Genomic DNA, 21,062 nt, shown 5'->3' with positions numbered 1-21,062 from the left:
GGAATTTCTTCCGTTTATTCAATACTGCTTTGTAATGTTTCATGGCAAGTACTACAATATGGAGGGCTTGAATTAATAAAAACCTCTCTGAGCTGCATTGTAAGCCCGATTTAACATGTTATGAATTTCATACATGCACGTCTTATGGTTGAAGGGAAACTGACAGATTCTAGATTTTCCCTGGTCCTAATTCTCACACTTCTATACAAGATGTTTAGCATGTTTTTTTTTTCCAGTGTGAAGATGTATGTTGCTGGTCTGCCTTCATATAGTATTAACAGTTTTATTAAAGAGACCATAAGGATGCAAGCTGTGTTTAGTGGATGTTTAGTGTGCTAAGCAATCCATGTAAGGATATATATAACCATCGCTGTAGGGACAGGGGAAATGATGGAAATATGTATGACTTACCCTGGTTATACACTATTTGTGGAGGCAAAGGGGATATCGCAGCTTGAAAAGATAAAGCTGAGTAACGAAAAATAGAATACTAAAAAATAACAAAAGGTAGATAATTTTCTGGAATCCATTACGCTTTAATGTCTCAAGGTCAGAGGTAGAAGATGAAAGATTTAACTTGCTCCTTAAATTGGAAGGAGCAATTTCATGAGTAAGTTAAATCTTTCATCTTCTACCTCTGACCTTGAGACTTTACTATCCCTTTTTAAGGGACACTGAATTAGAAGAAATTATTAGGAAAATAAATTATATTTTTTTTTTTGACCATATCATGTAGTACTTGCCAAAACATAGTACTTTTGTTGCACACTCACATAGAAGGGAGCGCAATACATAGTCAAGCATAAAAATCACAGCAACTATTAAATTACCTATTATGTGTCTAAGGGTGTTATTAGTGTTTGCCAATTACACTGATTTAATAAATATATAAACTACACAATACATAGTTTATCAGTATTATTTAGCTTCAGTGCAGCAGTAAAGGCATAACTTGGCAAATGACAGACAATCTGTAAACTTGGGAATTCTAGGTAAAAAAAAGTGTGAGCACACATGTTAATACTGATATAAAAATACCTGATTATTGTGTATTTCCCCTTAGACTAAGACCCGAACAGATCACACAGCCTGAATGTTACCAGGATTTAAATACAAGACATTCCTTTGTCACTTGTAAGCAGATATAATATATATATATATATATATATATATATATATATATATATTATGTGAATGTACTATAATAATATTCAGGGAATAGCTTAACACTCAAACAACCTGGCTCTTCTGTTTTGTAACAAAAGACCTTTCATTGGGAATTATTCACTATAAGGTGAGACAAAGGTGAAGTGAAACTTCTATGCATTATGAAGTGCCATCCATCCCTAATAAATCATTGTCTTAAGTAGACAGTTACCTTTGTAATGTACATGTTTTTTTTCTAACTGTATTTCACTCTTTAGTGAATCAACTCTGTTATCTTATTTGCTCATGTGGATCTGAAGAAAGGTCTAATATGAATGAAATAAAAATGGGGTGCTCAAATAAGAACTGTGTTAAAAATAAACCCCATTCACCCCATCATTCAGTGGATCCTGATGCTGCTATTGCAGTTGTGTTTACATGCGCAATCACATCTGCTTATATGTAATGCCAGATCTTAAGGAGTGGTATACTTAGTATTAAGTATGGATTTAATAGGTTAGGGAGTGAATACTTAACACACTTATTCTCTTTATGCAAACTATATCTATACACCAATATGGGAATTGCAGTGCAACTCTACAATCAATCATTAAATTATCTTTCCCGCAAACTCTCGTCAACTCTCACTTTAGTGAATAAGCCCCAATACAGTAAGGCAAACAAACGCCAGTGAACTTCTGCTGTAGAAACAGCTTGACTGGCCCTATATAATGCTTAGGGATTTCAAGCGAGAGTTCCTCAGTATCCTCACCCATTGAATGATTCATTATGCAGGGCCAGTCATTCTTGCTGGAAAAAGCCTTCCAAACCTTTCAGTGTTGGCAGTAAGAGAGTTGAAATCACAACTCCTCCTTTAGTTAATTAAAACAGCAAATGCCCCCCCCCCCCGCAACAAGATTGTTTTTCCCCTTAATTGGTGATTACTGTGAGTTTGCAGGAAAATTGCACCTTTCCCTGATCTCCCTATCTATTAAAAAGGGGTGAGTTGGCATTTCACAATGCATAGCAGTCATGTAGTTGAAAGATTCAATGTGTTATGCATTTGCTACCATGTATGCAGAATCCTTTGATTTGCAGCTGACAACTGCCAACTTTGTGCAAGCACGCTCAAGTTTCTTACACCTGCATTAGTTATACCATCGTGTTCATCCCTAAACTTTTCAGGCTTATGCCCAACATTGGGGTGCATTGACTTGTAGTACAGCAGCCTCAACAGATGGCCTACAAAGAATGCTAACCCAACAGCCAGGTTAACATACTTATCATATGCATCTAGAACAGATGGAAGCCTTAAATAATTCCATGAAAGGAGCAGAATCATGCTGTCGGTCATAAGAAAAATATAGTATATAATACACCTGTACAGTGTTCTCCCATCAGCAATGTTGAACCAGGAGAAGTATAGGATTACAGCTACAATGGCTCTATAAAAATGTTCAAAGGTCCCATTCTCCATGAAGTTGGTGTCTTGTAGCCATGCCCAAAAAAAGAAGGAACCCCAGAGGAGAAAAAAGTGTAGTGCAATCCAACAATGGAAGACTGATGTAAACAGCGTGATGCACCCAATCCGAGAGAAGATGATAAGGAAGTTCCACAGGAAGTACACAAACGAAGAGTATATGCTCAGCTTCTGTTTATCTCTTAGGAACAACCTCAGAGATTGGTGGTAGTCTAATAAGGCCCAGCTTATAGAAATAAATGCTATGCAAATGCCGAAATCTACAATAAAAAGAGATGATTTTTAGACAATATCCCTATACTCTCAATACTTCTATTTCAAATCTTAACTATTGCAGTTGGTGAGGCAAGTCACTTGTAGGATAGGCTAACGAATTATAAGAATCTGTGGGAATTGAAACTAGATTTAAATGGTAGCTTTTAGAAAAACTAAATGACATTTACATTACATTGCTTTTTTGTTTTACCAATCAACATATTTGGTTTAAAATCAAAAAAGAATTAGGGGTAGCAGCATGGAAATACTGTACAAACTGCAAGGGGGTGAATCCTATTAAATCAATTTTGATGCCAGGAACTGCACTAAATGGAGGCATAGCTGATTTATAACGATTAGGTACTACCCTTTTGTACTTGAGGTATCTGAGCACCTATTTTTAAATTTTCTTGGAACTTATGATGAACCCTTATGATGTCATGGTGACGCTGCTGGTGTCGTTAAGTTGTTAAAATGAATACTCTAGCATACAAATTTTACTTTCATAATAAAGTTTTTAGAAATATACAAGAATATATATATATATATATATATATACACACACACACACACATGCATACAGGCACACCTATATATGAAAAATCAGCCAAATATTAAAATGTATGTAAAAGATACATCGTAGTCCCTAATTTCATGTCAATGTCTGTATCATTGCACAATGTATACTCACATTGAAAGGTATGTATCACGCCTCTTTGTATCAGTATGTACAACAGAAGGATGAGTTGAGGTGTGTTCTCCATGAAGGTCTCTATAAGCCGCATCATACTTATATCGTGAGTGAGCAGGTAGGCATATTCTTGATAATGCCTAGAATCATGATCTTTATTCATGTATGCAGTTACACCAACCTCTAAAGAATGAATACACCTGGTACAGAAAAAGAGAGAGCAGTGTTTTTATACATGATCAGTGACACAAAAGAGTTTATTCACTAAAGAATGAGTGTGGATGAAGAGTCATCCCCTGTATGTTCCTTCTGTAGTGAGTTGAATTTCAAGAACTCTTATTGATTCAAATATGCCAATCAAGATTCCCCAGGAGAACTACTATTAAAGAGGTCCTGCATTAGTAAATATACTCTGAAATATTTGTGTAGTCACTCACATTCTGTGAGACCTTTCATGCACTAGAAAGCACAGGGCCCTAGTGCAAAGAGTACACATCCATGCTCACATACATACGTATACATACAACCTTCCGCCCCTGCTTACCTCTTACCGCTCCATCAGCTTTATCTCCCGCTGCTCCCACACCATGCCAGCAGCCTTGGTTTCATCATTCCTGTCTCCCTGTTTAGTTTAGAAAGGGCCCTTCCGACCTGGACTGCACCAGGCCCTTTCTAAACAATCTTGAACCAGTACGAGGAGACAGGAACAAGGGATCGTAGTGGTCCCACTGGCACAGGTCCCGTGACAGCTGTGACCGCTGCAACCCCTGTAGTTACACCAGTGTATCACACCCAAGTGGGATTTAACATATTTTATATGCTTAATCTGCGTAATCCCTCTCCACGATAGTTTTAAGTGTCTGCACAATAAAAAAATGTTCTGTATAAAGTGGGGTTACGCCCATGCCTTGCATAAATGTACATATGAGACTTCAACAGTACACAGAAGCCTCAGGGTTACATTAAAATCGAGAGCCGATGGTGTGTGGACGTAACTAGAGTGAGCTCTGGCTGAGCCGTCCAAAAAAGCAACTCCAAAGCCTTTAATACCTGGATTATAAGAACACAAAGCATACCCTCGGATAGGGGAAAGAAAGAGGAGTGTTTTGACACATCTCTCGCCCAAATCGACTGAATTTTGACGTTATAGCTCTCTGAAGCGGGCAGGCTTCTCCACTGCAGAGAGAGAAGCAGGAGACAACAGCAGAGGCGGGAAACGGCTGAGGAGGAATGTCGCGGCCATCTTGCGACTCCATGACGTGCCTAGGCTAACTCAGAAATGAGGTAAACTCTGCTACGCTACTATAGCTACCATAAACTGTAAAGTCTAAATAAACTGCTCTGTGTGCCTGACTGTCGCTGCAAAGCCACACTGATCTGAGTGCCTGACTGCCGTTACGTACGGAAGCCTGCTGACATAGTCGCCCCGGGCTGTATCAGACCTTCCCCACAGCATCGGCCCGAGAATCTACTGAGCCCTGGCTTATAGTGGCCGATGTGATGTCCCTCCGGTTCTTCACTGCATGAACCTAAGGTCCTGAAGTGACTGCTTTTAATTACTGGTTGCTGACTGATAAAGCCCACGAAAGAGGAAGAGAGACGAGCTGCAGCGTGAGGACACCGCGGAGGTAGGTTATCGCGGCCATCTTGGGTCCCCAGGTCCCGGCTACAACTGCTTTGCAAGCTAACTGCTGAATAGTAAAGCCTGTGAACGGATAGGAGCGACGAGCTGTAGACTAGAACCGATAGGTGCCGAGAAATATTACTGAAAGACTGTTAACAGCACCTCATGCTGGGGGTCAGCGGAGTTACTCTGGCATAATCCACAGCTGCCTACTTGAACAAACATGAACCCACTGGGACGACTCAACAAAGAAAGCTGACAAACAAGCCTACCAGCAAGTCTATATACAACACTACCCCTATCGCGGGACACCACAGAATGAATCTTTCAACCCCTAGAAAAAGTACCAGACACCAACAAGCCTCACAAAACCCCCAAAAGAGAGACAATCCTGCCACTGAGCGGCCCAACATCAAACTATAAACCAAACTCTAATAACCGTCTTGAACCGCTGTCTTTGCTGGACGGAGAAATGGTGGATAAAGTAGCTTTGTCTGATGATTCGACTACCACAGACAACCCTGTCAAGCAAAAACCTAGATACCACTCGACCTTTGAAGTAGACTCGGACCGGGCGGAAACCTCTCTTGAAAATGACCCGCTCTCTACTCTACTATGCCCCCCCACCATAACCCCCTCCATCCCTCCCCCACCTCCTTCATCCCTTCCCATTTAGTACTAAATAACAATATAGTTACAAGTCCTACCAGGATAATACCGAGACGGCTCCCGACTCCCTGTTATGTTATTTTATTACTGTCTCCTTACTTTCTAGGAACCTTTCCCTCCAGGTTCTGTGCAGCTTTTGCTGCCTCACTAAGTTATCTACCTATCACTTTACATGATTCTTCTTACCATCACGTTAAAGTTCATTACCTGAAACTTGAAATAGCTTACTAAGCATCTCTCTGTTTAAGTTGTTTTTCTTTAGGTCGAATACTTTGATACTGCACCTTTGAAATTGTTTGACTACCTTAATTGATCTCGCCTAGCACTTATCTACTCTACTTTCAGCTTGGACGTCCGTTCGTTCCCTCCTCCCCTGCTCGACAGGGACCAAGGTAAGCTCGCACTGAGCACACAACTCAAAAAACACAGATTCCCATCTGTGATCCGGATTAAGTTCAGGACGACAGTTCGGCATCAACATGGCTATCAATCTAATGTCAAAGAGGTCTAAACTCCCCTAAAAAATGAGCATTCCTATGGAATGAAGTGAAAAAGTCTAACGTAGATGTGGTATGCATTCAGGAGTCCCACTTTAGAGATAAAGACCATCCCATACTCAAAAATAAATAATTTCCTCATATTTTCAATAGCTGTGCAGAAAGGAAAAAAGCAGGTGTCATTATAGCGATTAAATATACTATTACTTTCAACCTTATCGACTCAAATAAAAAAAGTACTGTCTGACACACTGTCAAAAGTGAGGTCCCTTGAGTCACTTCACAAAAAGAACAATCCCCTGATTCTCCGATAAAAACAGAGATGAAAGACTCAAACTCCACTACCTAATGTCAGGAGAATTTGACAGGCATAATAGGAAGATGAAATCAATATACTATGCACATATCAATAAACCCTCTAAACTTACCTGTCAAAGAGCAAAAGGTTTTAGAATAAAATCAAGAATCCCTCATTTAATAAACAAAACTGACAATACAAAAATTTTCCACCCAAAGGAGATTGCTGAGGAGATTGCCCTATTCTATAGGAAACTATATAACTTAAAAGAGGACTCCAGTACACCCCAACCAAACGAAGCGGACATTACTAGCTACCTATCAACATGTAAAATCCCACAAGTTGCATCAGACCAATTAAAGATCCTAGAGGAACCGATTTCAGAATTTAAAATCAAATAGACTAAAAATTTTAAAAAGAATAAATCACCCGGTCCTGATGGATATATAGCAGAATATTATCAAACATATTGTGACGTGCTCACACCCTTTCTATTAAGCTTGTTTAATCATGCATTCTCTTCTGGCCAATTTCCAAAAGACATGCTAAACGCCACGATTATTACCCTGCCCAAACCTGGTAAATCACCTGACCAACCTGCTAATCTAAGACCTATTTCCCTCCTTAACCAGGATGTAAAAATATACACCAAATTGTTAGCATCAAGGCTGCAACAGATTACCCCACATATATTCCACACTGACCAAGTGGGATTCACCCCCGGGCGTCAGGCATCGGATGATACTAGGAGGGTGCTGGATCTGCTGTCATGGGCTGGTGGGGCAAGAACGCGTTCTCTGCTCCTATCCTTGGATGCAGAGAAGGCGTTCGACAGAGTCCACTGGGGATATCTGGGGAAAACCCTGAATGCCTTCGGTCTTTCTGATAGAGTGATTCGTGCAATCTTCTCGTTGTACTCCTCTCCCTCAGCGAGAATATGTACAAACAGGAACTATTCCTCAAACTTTGAAATCTCTAACGGGACAAGACAGGGCTGCCCACTTTCGCCACTACTTTTTATATTAGCACTTGAACCCCTTGCATGCTCAATTAGACAAAACAGCAAAATAATAGGATTCCAACACCAAGAAGGACACAGCAAGCTCAGTATGTTTGCGGATGATGTCCTACTTTTAGTATCTGATCCAGAGGGATCTCTTCCAGAAATCCAAAAGGAATTAAACAAATTTAGTAGAGTCTCGTACCACAAGGTGAATAGTAGCAAATCACAAATTCTCAATATCACCACCACAGAGACTATGGTCAAAAAACTGAAAGACTCTCTCGAGTACAAATGGAATGATGTAGGTCTAAAATTCTTAGGTATTACCATCACTAAAGACATTAAAGATATTCCAGGCGTAAATTTTCCAGCCCTATATTCCTATATTGACGATATTTTATTTATTTGGCAGGGATCGGTGTCTGATTTGGAATCCTTCATGACAATCCTCAACACTAACGACATCAATGTAAAATTAACCTACATCTACAGTTATCAACAGGTAGATTTTTTGGATCTTAAAATAGAAAGACAACATGATGGTAGTCTGGAGACAGATGTTTTCCGAAAAGTTACATCTACTAACTCATTACTGCATGCTTATTCCGCTCATATTAGGTCCTCAGTTAGAGCGATACCAGTGGGCCAATTTCTCCGGATGAGGAGAATCTACTTAACAGAAGTTAAATTTGAAAATCAAAGTACAGATCTAACAAAAAGATTTATTGAACGTGGCTATAGCAAGAGATGCATTAAGCAAGGGTATAGAAGAGCAAAAAAAGAATCAAGGCAAAATTTTCTACAAAATCAACAAAAGAAGAGGAATAAGGATAAACATAACACAGCTAGATTTATATCAACATATAATTGTCAGTGGGAACATATGCAAGAAGCTATAAGAAAACATTGGGGAGTCCTTAAAACAAATCCAATTTTGGTGTCTGTGATCCCAGAAGGGGTTTCCTTTACTGCAAGAAGAGGTAACAACCTAAAGGACCTACTAGTTAGAAGCCACTATGTAGCAAAAAATCAACAATTGTTTGGAACAACAAATCCACGGTTAGGATGTTATCCCTGTGGTGATTGTGTAGCGTGTAAAAATACAGTTCGGGCCAACACGTTTAAATCAGCAGACGGATCTCGTGAATATTCTATCCGCCAATACATATCCTGCAGCACCAGAAATGTAATTTACTATGCAACCTGTGGAGGCCCTAAAATATATATAGGATTAACATCAAGAGAATTGAGTAAACATGATAAGATGAGACAATTGATATGTCAATATTACAATTGATTAATTTTTGTATTTATTTTCAACTCATGCACTATTTTTTATTATATAGTATATGTATAATTGGTCATTAATACTGATATTGTTTTGTCACTATTGTATTTGATTATTTATTTTTTAATTATAATTTTCACTTAAATTTATTATTACACAAATATTCTTTATTCATTTATATGACCAATTGATTATTTACACTGATATAAATTTTGCACAATTATTTATTAACAAATATGCATTTCATAATAATTTATAGAAGTGATACATCTAGGTTTACATATTCATGCACTTTAATAAAGCCTTTAGCCTAGCACGATATGCACTTTACATTTATTCACTTGTAATAATTTTTATTCATGTAGTTATTTACTTTGGCATTATGATTCGTTGAGAAACGAATTAAGGATTAGTTCCGTGTTGAATCTTAGTGCCCCGGCGCGGCGATGGCCGCACAGAGGTCCTGTTTTAGCCCGGTGCTTTGACCTAGGTACGAATGCTCGATGAATGTTTATAATATAAGGGTTTGTTTAGAATTTTTTTTTCTTGGTGTGCAATTCTGAAATACAAACAGAATTAAAAACATATGAATCACAGGGATGGAGCTGGTTAGGCAGGATCAATTTGTATAAAATGATGGTGTTTCCAAAGATAAATTACCTCTTTAGAACTATCCCATTAAATGTCCCCAAAACACTTATCACCAAACTCCAGACGCAGATGTCCAAATTTATTTGGGACTCATCGAAACCAAGAATCTCTAGATTAGTCTTATCCAGAAAATACTCCCATGGAGGACTAAACATTCCAAATTTATTGGTTTATTATAATTCGAATCTCTTGAAGCAGTCTCTTGAATGGTTCAGACCTCTAGCAGTTAGAAAGAACTGGGTTTCTCTAGAGAGCGAGTTATATAATATTCATGATTGGAAGCATCTAGTGCTGAACACTCATAAGTTTAACAACCTAAACTTTAAACCAAACCCCATTGTTTCAGCAACTCTAAAAGTCTGGGATGCTGGCAGACGGAAATGCCCCTCTTCGGACATGAGATCAATAACAAACATACCTTTCCAATCATTAAAGTGGTTTATGAGACAAGGATCCATTGAAAAATGGGCTCAATTTAACATTAGGCACATCTCTGACCTAATGACAGGAAGTAAACTGCTCCCTTTCAATACACTTTGTCAGAAGTTTAATATACCGGAATCGGATATCCAAGTATACAACGACATTAAGGCACACCTCCATAAATTCCCTTCAGCCACAAGTTCTCTTCCACATTTATTATGGAACATTATTGAGCTGCCTTCAGATCTTCTGGACAAGTTTTCCACAAAAACAGTTTATTTGAGGATATATTCATATGCCCTCTAGAGTATAGGAAGAAATGGGAGAAAGAATTAGACTTGACTATTACACAAGAAATGTGGTCTAGAGCTCTAGACCAATTCAAATGAGCCACAAAATGTATAGCGCATAACTCCACACAATGTATCAGAACTGTTCCTCCAAGTGTTGGAGGAAATGCGGAGGCAAGGGATCTCTCAAACACATCTTTTGGGAACGCCCAAAACTATATAAGCTACGAAAAGATCTCAATATGCTTTTACATCTCCTATCTCAGAGTAAAGTTAGATGGACACCTGAGTTGCACCTATTGAATATTAACCTAGATAAAATTGATAAAGACATCAGAACACCGCTTTGCCATATTGCCATAGCAACTAAATCCAGCATCGCCAAGTATTGGAAGTCTGAGACTGTCCCTTCTATATCAGAAATCATTAATAAAGTGTCTACGACACAAATTTATGAAGAAACATTTGCCTGGCAATCGTGGATGTGTGCAATCATGGATGCAATTAGGGCTGAAACAACTAATCGATAAAATCGATAATAATCGATAATGAAAATCGTTGTCAACGATTTTCATTATCGATTAATCGAATCGATTTTTATAGATTATAAAAATTATAATCCGACCTCAAACAGAGATCGGATTATAACACTAGAATCCAGATCCCCCGCAACGCTGCAGGGGACCTGGATTCCCCTCACTGTCGGCCGGTCTCTCACTTCCGTCTCTCTCCCCCTCCCATACACCCCTCTGACTCCTCCCCCCTCCCATACATCACTCTGCCTCTCTACCCGGCTCCGTTACTGACTTCATAGAAGCCTCAGCGTAAGTGAAGGGCAGTAACGGAGGCTGTCTGTGCGAATAGTTTAGACCCCCACCGGCTGACAGAGGATCATCCTCTCTGTCAGCCGGTGGGGGTCTGCATCGCACAGACAGCCTCCGTTACTCACCTTCACTTACGCTGAGGCTTCTATGAAGCTGCAGTGAAAGTTCCTGTCAGTAACGGAGCCGGGTAGAGAGGCAGAACGGTGTATGGGAGGGGGGAGGAGTCAGAGGGGTGTATGGGAGCCACCCTCCCACACACCACTCTGGCTCCTCTCCCTCCCATACGGCACTCTGCCTCTCTACCCGGCTCCCTGGTGTCTTGTGAACCTCCGTGGCTGACAGGAGGCAGAGTGGAGTATGGGAGGGGGGGAGGAGGCAGAGTGGAGTATGGGAGGGGGGAGGAGGCAAAGTGATGTATGGGAGGGGGAGGAGGCAGAGTGGAGTATGGGAGGGGGCAAAGTGGTATATGGGAGGGGGAAGGAGGCAAAGTGATGTATGGGAGGGGGAGGAGGCAGAGTGGTGTATGGGAGGGGGGAGGAGGCAGAGTGGTGTATTGGAGGGGGGAGGGGCCAAAGTGGTGTATGGGAGGAGCCAAAGTGGTGTATGGGAGGGGGAGGAGCCAGAGTGATGTATGGGAGGGGGAGGAGGCAGATCGGTGTATGGGAGGGGGGAGGAGTCAGAGGGGTGTATGGGAGCCACCCTCCCATACACCACTCTGGCTCCTCCCCCTACCATTCGGCACTCTGCCTCTCTACCCGGCTCCCTGGTGTCTTGTGAACCTCCGTGGCTGACAGGAGGCAGAGTGGAGTATGGGAGGGGGGAGGAGGCAGAGTGGAGTATTGGAGGGGGAGGGGCCAAAGTGGTGTATGGGAGGGGGAGGAGCCAAAGTGATGTATGGGAGGGGGAAGAGGCAGATCGGTGTATGGGAGGGGGGAGGAGTCAGAGGGGTGTATGGGAGCCACCCTCCCATACACCACTCTGGCTCCTCCCCCTACCATTCGGCACTCTGCCTCTCTACCCGGCTCCCTGGTGTCTTGTGAACCTCCGTGGCTTACAGGAGGCAGAGTGGAGTATGGGAGGGGGGAGGAGGCAGAGTGGAGTATGGGAGGGGGGAGGAGGCAAAGTGATGTATGGGAGGGGGAGGAGCCAAAGTGATGTATGGGAGGGGGAGGAGGCAGAGTGGAGTATGGGAGGGGGGAGGAGGCAGAGTGGAGTATGGGGGGGAGGCAGAGTGGTGTATGGGAGGAGCCTGAGTGGTGTATGGGAGGGGGAGGAGCCAGAGTGGTGTATGGGAGGGGGGAGGAGCCAGAGTGGTGTATGGGAGGGCGAGGAGCCAGAGTGGTGTATGGGAGGGCGAGGAGCCAGAGTGGTGTATGGGAGGGGGAGGAGCCAGAGTAGTGTATGGGTGAGTTATAGTGGTGTATGGAGGGTATTATGAATTTCAGGGCATATAGGGGGTATAAGGCATATCGATATTAGGCATATCAGGGGGGCATAAAACATATCTGGGGGTAAAAGGTATATCAGGGGGCTCAGTGGCATATAGGGGGTATAAGGCATATCGATATTAGGCATATCAGGGGGGCATAAAACATATCTGGGGTAAAAGGTATATCAGGGGGCTCAGTTGCATATCACTGGCATATAAGAGGTATAAGGCATATATGGGGGCAGAGTGGCAAGCTGGGGGTCAGATGTGCATAACCGTTTGGTAAATAAAAAAAATGTAAACAAGGCTTTTTTCTCATAGTTTTTATTAAATATGAAAAATAGTTAACATATGAATTAATATTTACTAATAACTTTGTATTAAGACCTAGTTTGAGAAACACTGTGTTTGGGTTCTTGTAGCTTTTATTATTATGTCAGTAAAATAAGAAGGTGAATAGAGAGAGGCCATTATGATAAAGAGATGAAAGTGTAAATTGTACGTTTTTTATTACATTATTTTAAATTGAAATTTTTTTTATTTTTTTTATCCGATTAATCGAAAAAATAATCGGCCAACTAATCGATTATTAAAATAATCGTTAGTTGCAGCCCTAGATGCAATTGCAATCTTATGGACAAATGTCATATTGTCGGGATGTTGCCGGGGGCGGGAGGAGGAGGCTCCTATTAAGGAAGGGAGAAGGGAGAATCTCGGATCTGATGCCTGAACATGTGCACGATGCTGGCAGCCTGGCGTTGCTGCATTTTATTATGGTAACAGTTAATAAAAATGAAGATCACTCAATGATTACAGCCGACCTATTGCAATATTACCTTGACAACATTCAGATACTGTTGACTGATTCCTGCCACACATTGTGCCACCAACAAACAAAAACATTATAAACACAACTATTTATCAGAAAATATTCATAAAAAAAGGCAAAACGATGATGAGGGTTATCAGAGCCATAACCCACAAAATTACCAGCACCAGTGGCTCTAAGGCAAAAGGGTGAAAATGTGGAAAACCCTAGATTTCTTTAGTATCATTATGACATGTTGTGTATTGTCACCTACATGGGCTCTGTGATTAATCTACATGGTTTTTACAACTACATATATAGGGTAGAAGGGGGTTGGGCCTTTCCAGAAAAATATTTTTTATACTTACATTTTTGGTTTGGCATATAAAGGGAAATAATGGGGATATTGTGTGTATTTGTACCATTATATCATGGTATAATTAATATCATGGGAAGCGCGGTTTAAATGTAATTTGTGTCCGTTTTGCAAATGCATGGGAGGATTCTGCAGGATACAGTGAAAAGCAGGAAAAGTTATATAAGAATTGCATGGGTGTTTCTAGTTTCATCAGTGTGATTTATAGTCAGCCAACCCAGTATTATCTATGGTCGTGTGTTGCCCTTCCTTAAGTCAGAAGTGGTGTCTGTGAAGCCAGTGTGCTGTCGCAAATACACAATTTGCTTATTTGTGCATTGAGAAAAACACATGACACCATCTGTGGCATCAATATTTATGCGATTGTGTCACACATTGTGTCATATAGGGTGCAATCGTTTCTATGTCCCAATCTTCAAGATTCTTCTGGGTTGCAAGAACTAACTTCTCAAACTGCAGAGGTAGGTGGGTACCAGTGGCGTCGCTACAGGGGGGCAAGGGGGGGCAATTGCCCCCCCTAGGTTATTCCTTGCCCCCTTATACCTTCAACTGATCTATACATGCAAAGCTGGGTTTGTGTGTTAATGTGTTGATCTATACCTGCTATCGGCAGCAGGGTCTAATATTTATATATATATATATTTATATTTATATATATATATATATATATATATATATATATCGGCACCAGGGACTAATATTAGGCCCTGAAATCATTTAGTGGAAAAGTTAAGGTATTGTGTTGTTTAAAGGATTTCAAGGATTAGTCGTACTAAATTGTGGCTTCAGGCGTCCCATGTTGAATGATCAAGTATTGTATTGTCCAATAACAAAAGTATCATTCCATAGCACATTACTTTTGGCAATATATATATATATAAATGTGTGTGTGTGTGTGTGTTTTTTCAGTGGTATGATTTAATGGTGGAAATTATTAATGCCCCCCCAGTTTGACTGTGGTATCTTATGTGCCCCCCCTATATATTGTTTCTAGAGTCGCCACTGGTGGGTACACACATAAAACATAAAAATAAATGAAAACATTACTTTTCCTTTACAACCATAGGACAATAACAAAAGAATATAAAAGTAATAATACTTAGCAATAGTACTCAAAAAAGTTTAATGCCACTAATGTGATTATTTAACCGTTAATAACTACAGCATAGCACTTCAGAATAAATTGGATCGTCATCAATAAGTTATTTTGATAATTAAGTAATCTTGTTTTTCAAATGGCTGATTGTTACCTGTTACACATGTTGCTATTTGAGGAACTAAAACGTGACAAATGCATGCCACACCTTGGGCAATACCTATTTGTGACCCACTTTAATATCCAATGTATTCTGTTGCACAACAGGATTTAATAGGGACCCATCAGTCTACAGTTATTTATAATTCAAAATGTACTCTGAGTACGGTGTGAGCTGTATTTGAACCTTGCTCCTTTTTTTAGCAGAGTTGTACACAGAAGTGCAATCAGACACTTCCAGACCTGGGCAGACCTTTTACAAGAAACAGTTTCAAATTAACAGATGTTAGCCAATATATAGAGCGGTGTTGACATTTCTCAAACTCTATAAGCAGGGAAGAATATAGATAGATAGATAGATAGATAGATAGATAGATAGATAGATAGATGTAAAGTTGGTATACTTATGCACTTCAGAGGGCTAACTGTAAAAATGGTTATGAAAATTTTAAAGTGCATTCAGTACTTGTGTATTATTATTTATTATTATTTCAAACTGTAACTGTCACAGAAGAAGGTTAAGTGACAGTTCTACAATGGAAATTTAAGATTTACCTAACACTGAAGATACAATCATTTTTTTTTTTCAGGAACAACAAATTCTTCCATCCAAACTTACATGGGAAAGCAAACTCCAAATAATTTTGTTCTTAAAAGCGTTGTGATAAACATGCTTACTCAAATTACATGAGACTACGAACTGGATTTTACAGTAAATCATAAGTATTATTTTGTCGATCCAGAAACATGTACTCATACACAAGCAATTGTGAGATTATGGGGTTCAGTTAAAAGGTGTAATAAGAAATATTGTGGAACTTCTCGATTCATCCAAAGTTGGGGCAGGCCTCCCACCGTCACCAGGCACCCTTCCCCTCCAGAGCGCGGTAGAGGGAGATATCTGTCCCAAGGCCAGCGCAAGTCCTCTTGTAGCGGCTTCCAACGCTCCTCTTCTCCCCTTTCCGGTATCTTCTGGCTTGAAGGGCCTTGTGTTCAGCCATGCCACAGATGGCCGTGGTTGCACCTCCTGAACGGAGTGACCTCACTCTTTTTGAATTTGGTGCCCATTATCCTATTGAGCCCTATATACTAGTCCTGGCCTTCTGATGGTCATACTTGTGCCTGCCATAGTATATTTGATACTAGTATGTCCTCTAGCGTTGTTCCTGTTTCTAACCCAGCTTCATCCTCACTATCCTGAACATCCTGAACACCGGTCACTCGACCCTGGCACTGAAACGGCTTATCTTGAACTCTGGCTTCCTGACTATGGGCTTGTCTTTACTACTCTGCATGTGTACCCTTTCAGTCTGTTCCCGGTCTCGGAGGATCATCAGAAAGTCTCATGGACCCAAAGAGCTCAACCAGAGGGGGAACAGGTTGGAGGGTTCTCAACTCTTTTGAGGACGATGGGCTTTCTTTTGCGTGGACACCGTGTCCTACCCTGCAACAGCTTCTTCTCTGGTACGCTGAGCATGACAATTACTTTGCAGAATTTATGTGGCAACAATTTAGGAAACAAGATAATCCTTTTTATGCAATTTTGCGATTCAAATAAACATTATCGGCCTCCAGAAAATTAACATGTTACAAAATTATTATTTACCTATTAATTTGGTTAAGAAAGTTTACTAAAAATAAAATGTCAAATATTATTATGTTTTAAATAATAATAAAAAAAATAGGTGGCCCCAGGAGAATAACAAGTACCGGACATTTATACACATTACTGAAAGCTGCAAAAAAACAGGTTTGTACAAAAAAAATAGGTGGCCCCAGGAGAATAATAAGTATCGCACAAAAAAACAGGTTTGTACAATACTAGCACTAAAAATATACTATAGCCACCATACCAAGGATTTTTTGCTGGTAAATTACTGTTTCCCCAGATTTTGGCCAGGGTGACGATGTCTCGTTCAGTGGCGGATCTACCGGGGTCGCAGGGGTCGCGACTGCGACCGGGCCCCGGCGGCAGGGGGGCCCAAGCCAAGGGGCCGCCCGAAATCTTTTTTACGTTTTTTTTTTTTTTTTTTTTTAAAATAAGGCAGGGGCGTCCAACATGCGGGCAACCGATCTTACACGAGCCGCACCTCAAGCCCTGCTACTTACTTGTGGGAGGGTCTTCTGGACAGCACAGAGGAAGCGGAGTTCACGTGACATCCTACTTCCTCTGTGCTTTAGCAGAGAAGGCAGAGAGAGGCCGCGCCCCCTGCTGAAGTCTGTGAGCGGCATCGAGGGAGCTGCAGTGCAGGTAAGGGGGTGGGAGGGTGTTTGAATGAGTGTGTGTGATTGAGGGAATGAATCTGTGAATTAATGATTATATGAATAAATGAGTGTGTGTGTGTGTGTGTGTGTGTGTGATAGCATGGATGTGTAAGTGCTGGAACCTAGGCATGATGGGACTGTGATTGCTGTTAGCAATCACACTCCTATCATGCCAAGTCAGCCAGTACATGCTGAAACCTGGCCAGCTGCCCCCCTTGTGTAGTGATGCTGCCAGCAGTATGGGGTCTGCACTTACAGCCACCCTGTACCAGCATGTACTGGCTGACTTGGCATGATAGGAGTGTGATTGCTAACAGCAATCACAGTCCCATAATGCCTAGGTTCCAGCATTTACTGGATGGATGTGTAAGTGCTGGAACCTAGGCATGATGGGACTGTGATTGCTGTTAGCAATCACACTCCTATCATGCCAAGTCAGCCAGTACATGCTGAAACCTGGCTAGCAGCCCCCCTTGTGTATTGATGCTGCCAGCAGTATGGGGTCTGCACATCACTTACAGCCATCCTGTACCAGCGTGTATTGGCTGACTTGGCATGATAGGAGTGATTGCTAACAACAATCAGAGTCCCATCATGCCTAGGTTCTAGCATTTACTGGATGGATGTGTAAGTGCTGGAACCTAGGCATGATGGGACTGTGACTACTGTTAGCCATCACACTCCTATCATGCCAAGTCAGCCAGTACATGCTGAAACCTAGCTAGCTGCCCCCCTTGTGTAGTGATGCTGCCAGCAGTATGGGGTCTGCACATCACTTACAGCCACCCTGTACCAGCATGTACTGGCTGACTTGGCATGATAGGAGTGTGATTGCTAACAGCAATCACAGCGAGCACAGTCCCATCATGCCTAGGTACCAGCATTTACTGGTTGCCTAGGCTAACAGCAATCACACTCCTATCATGCCAAGTCATATTGCTAATTTTGTCCAATTGTGTGTTACCTACTTTTATTAAACATGTGAGTTTTTATTATTATTTTTAAAGGTGGGGGTCATTTTCGGTTTTGGCTAAGTGAACCCTGAATGTTTTGGTCCAGAATTTTCATTTTAGTTCATCCCTAGAATAAATCTAGGGAATCCTGAATTTGTAGTCGCAAAACTTTCAAGGCCCAGAAATCAGTGAGAGGAAGAGTCAAGGTTTTGTGTCATTTTACTTTATTTTACTCTGCATATTTTATTAAAGGCCATATTTTTTGTCACAGTGAAAAATGAGTGCGGCCCGCGCACGTATACAATTCTGATGAAGTGGCCCACTGCAGAAAAAACTTGGACACCCCTGGATTATGCCCTTTGTACATGCGCCCCTTTTTCTTTGATTTTTTTTACAGATATGATTCAATATGTAAATTGAATTTGTTGAATTAGTTGAAATTTTCCAAAAGTTGGGTAAAAATTATATTTTGTTTGGGGGGGTGAGGGGGTGGGGGGCCCTTAACAGATTCTCGCACCCAGGCCCTGAGGCGTCTAGTTACGCCCCTGGTCTCGTTATTAGGTAAAACTTACATTTTGGAAAATGGTATGTTCTATACTTGTTATAAAAATGTAAAGGAGGTAATCGTTTTTTTCTATTTTGCTGAGTGTGGTAATACATTATTTATTTGATTATTTGTATTTATTATTTGGATTAATAAATAAATAATTAAAAAATTAAGTTAAAAAAACAATTCTATTCATTTTTAATGTGGCCACCAATTTGGTTAATATTCTAGCCACTTATACTCCAACCTGGCATTATCTAATATAATCTTACCTATACGGGTACCCAAGCTGTAGTAAGTGCAGAATGGCAAGTAACTGAGGGCGGAATAGAGGAAGAGCTGTGTTAAAGCGCCAAAGGAAGCTGTCCTCAGAATAAGAAAGTTGGGGACACATCTTTAACTCAGTCTCTTTAGCTGTCTGAGGCGGGGTGTCAGGGAAGCCCCAGACCGACTTATCCTCGGGGTGGCTTGTATTAGAATTTGGTAGCCCGCGTCCCAGCAGGGCAGTTCCAGCATCTCCAGGTTCGTGTTCGGTATCATCCTTCCAAGCAACAGCATCTGGATAGTCAGGGGTAGATGCGGTATCGTCACCGCGGGAAGGGACAGCGTGTTTCCCTGTAAGCTTTTGGGTGGGGACAGCCTCTTCAGGCATCCATTCCACAGACGGTGGGAAGCCAGTGCTCACCTCTACTACCTTTTCTTGCCCACGATCAATATGTCGATTGCCCCCTCCGTGCCCTGCCAGGCTCGAACTGCACCTCCCAGCTTCCGCCGACACTTCTTTAACATGACCGTGTGTCAGTGCAGCGCCTTCTGCGAACAGTTTCCCATTCTTTTCATTCTTCGGACTTACTGGTGTCTCTTTCAGTTGAGGGTCACTAACGGCATCCCTGGGTTCGATGAACAGCCCCCGGTCCACCCAAAACCAACCCCAGCTCAGAAGCTGCAGGGCTACAGATGAGAAGCCGTAAAAGGCGAGCAGCAGGGCGGCCCAGGCCAGATCTCCGGCCCTGTAGTACTCCACCGCTCCCCACACGTCAGAAGACAGGTCCAGCAGAAAGGTCACGGTACCAACCAATGCAAATATCAGGTCCAAGAACCGGTACCGGGAAGGTAAACAGCTAGGCATCCCGAGCTCCATGCACCCCCGGTAGGGGGCACTGATCGGGAGATGGTGGGTGGGGCTAGCACAGGGCAAGGAAGGCCTCAGCTGCTCTCGTGGACATCTGTCATAGTATTCACCTCCTCTGGAGACAGGCCGGTCAGTGTGTGTTGTGTACAGTCTGTACTTCCTGTGCTGACACCTACTGCATTAGTACAGTACGTTAGTTTCGAGGGAAATAAACAGCCAAGTCGCAACATAGAAATGAATGGGGCTGTAACCATGCCATAAGGTTTTATAACAACTTTTCCCACAGAAACGAATATTTAGTTGCAGCTATTAAGAAGAAACAGAATAGGTAAACACGGAACACTACAGTATAAAGTATACAAAACATTTTTATTAATATTTTTTTACATTTTCTTGCGGCTGGGTGGTTCCCCTTATGGTGTCATGGTGTCATGACGGGTCTTTTTTATTTTTGATTTTTTTTTAACTGTTTAAACATTTTATTTGATGGCAAAGGAGGAACTGTAAGGCTAGGTTTCCACTTGGTTTTTTTATGCTAAAAACGCCAATAGCGCCACCTGGCGTTTTTTTAGTGGAAAAACGCAGCAGCCAGATGTTAGCTGTTTTTCAATAGGAAATCGCAAAATGCCATTTCCACTTGGCGTTTTTCTGTCTGGCGTTTTTTCAGTCCTCTTTGGCGTTTTTCTGTTTTTTTGGGCTCTGTGGCAGTTTTTCAAAATCGCAGCATGTTGACACTCTGGCGTTTTTTCAAGGAAATCTTGGCGTTTTTCTCCAATAGAAGTCTATGGGAGAGAAAAAACACCATGAAAAAGCCATGTGGGTTTATTGCCTTGGCGTTTTTTATGGCGTTTTTTCCACAGTTACAATGCAGAGGATGGACCCAGTATCCTACGAGAAATAGGCTGAAAACAAACAGTTTCACACAAAACAAAGTCCTGGACTGGTTCATATTGAATTTTACACCATTTGGAACAAACATGCCATTACAAACAAATATACCCGACGCATCAACTGGATCCTGCGTGCCAAAAGCAACAGCAAACAATTTGCACCATCATTTGGGGCCAATCTTCCTAGGCTAGGTTTCCACTTGGGTTTTTGTCCTGCGTTTTTTTTCTTGATGAAAAACGCCAAGAAAACTGCCACTGCATTTTCCAG

At 41.5% G+C, this 21,062-nt stretch overlaps 1 protein-coding gene across 1 annotated transcript; it reads right to left on the bottom strand.

Moving 5' to 3' along the window:
- Positions 1-2,212: 2,212 nt before the first annotated feature.
- On the bottom strand, positions 2,213-19,901 carry LOC149287955 (XK-related protein 8-like). Its single transcript, XM_089492296.1, has 3 exons — positions 19,045-19,901; positions 3,573-3,772; positions 2,213-2,886 (listed from the first exon to the last, which is right to left on the bottom strand). Exons 1-3 carry the CDS (start codon positions 19,899-19,901, stop codon positions 2,213-2,215), a joined length of 1,731 nt encoding a protein of 576 aa, XP_089348422.1.
- Positions 19,902-21,062: the final 1,161 nt, after the last annotated feature.

The sequence above is a fragment of the Sceloporus occidentalis genome, unplaced genomic scaffold, assembly GCF_023333645.1.
Source record: "Sceloporus occidentalis isolate IW3139 unplaced genomic scaffold, rSceOcc1.0.p SCAF_55, whole genome shotgun sequence".
Classification (NCBI taxonomy): Eukaryota; Metazoa; Chordata; class Lepidosauria; order Squamata; family Phrynosomatidae; genus Sceloporus; species Sceloporus occidentalis.
This window is presented reverse-complemented; position numbering and strand designations above follow the sequence as displayed.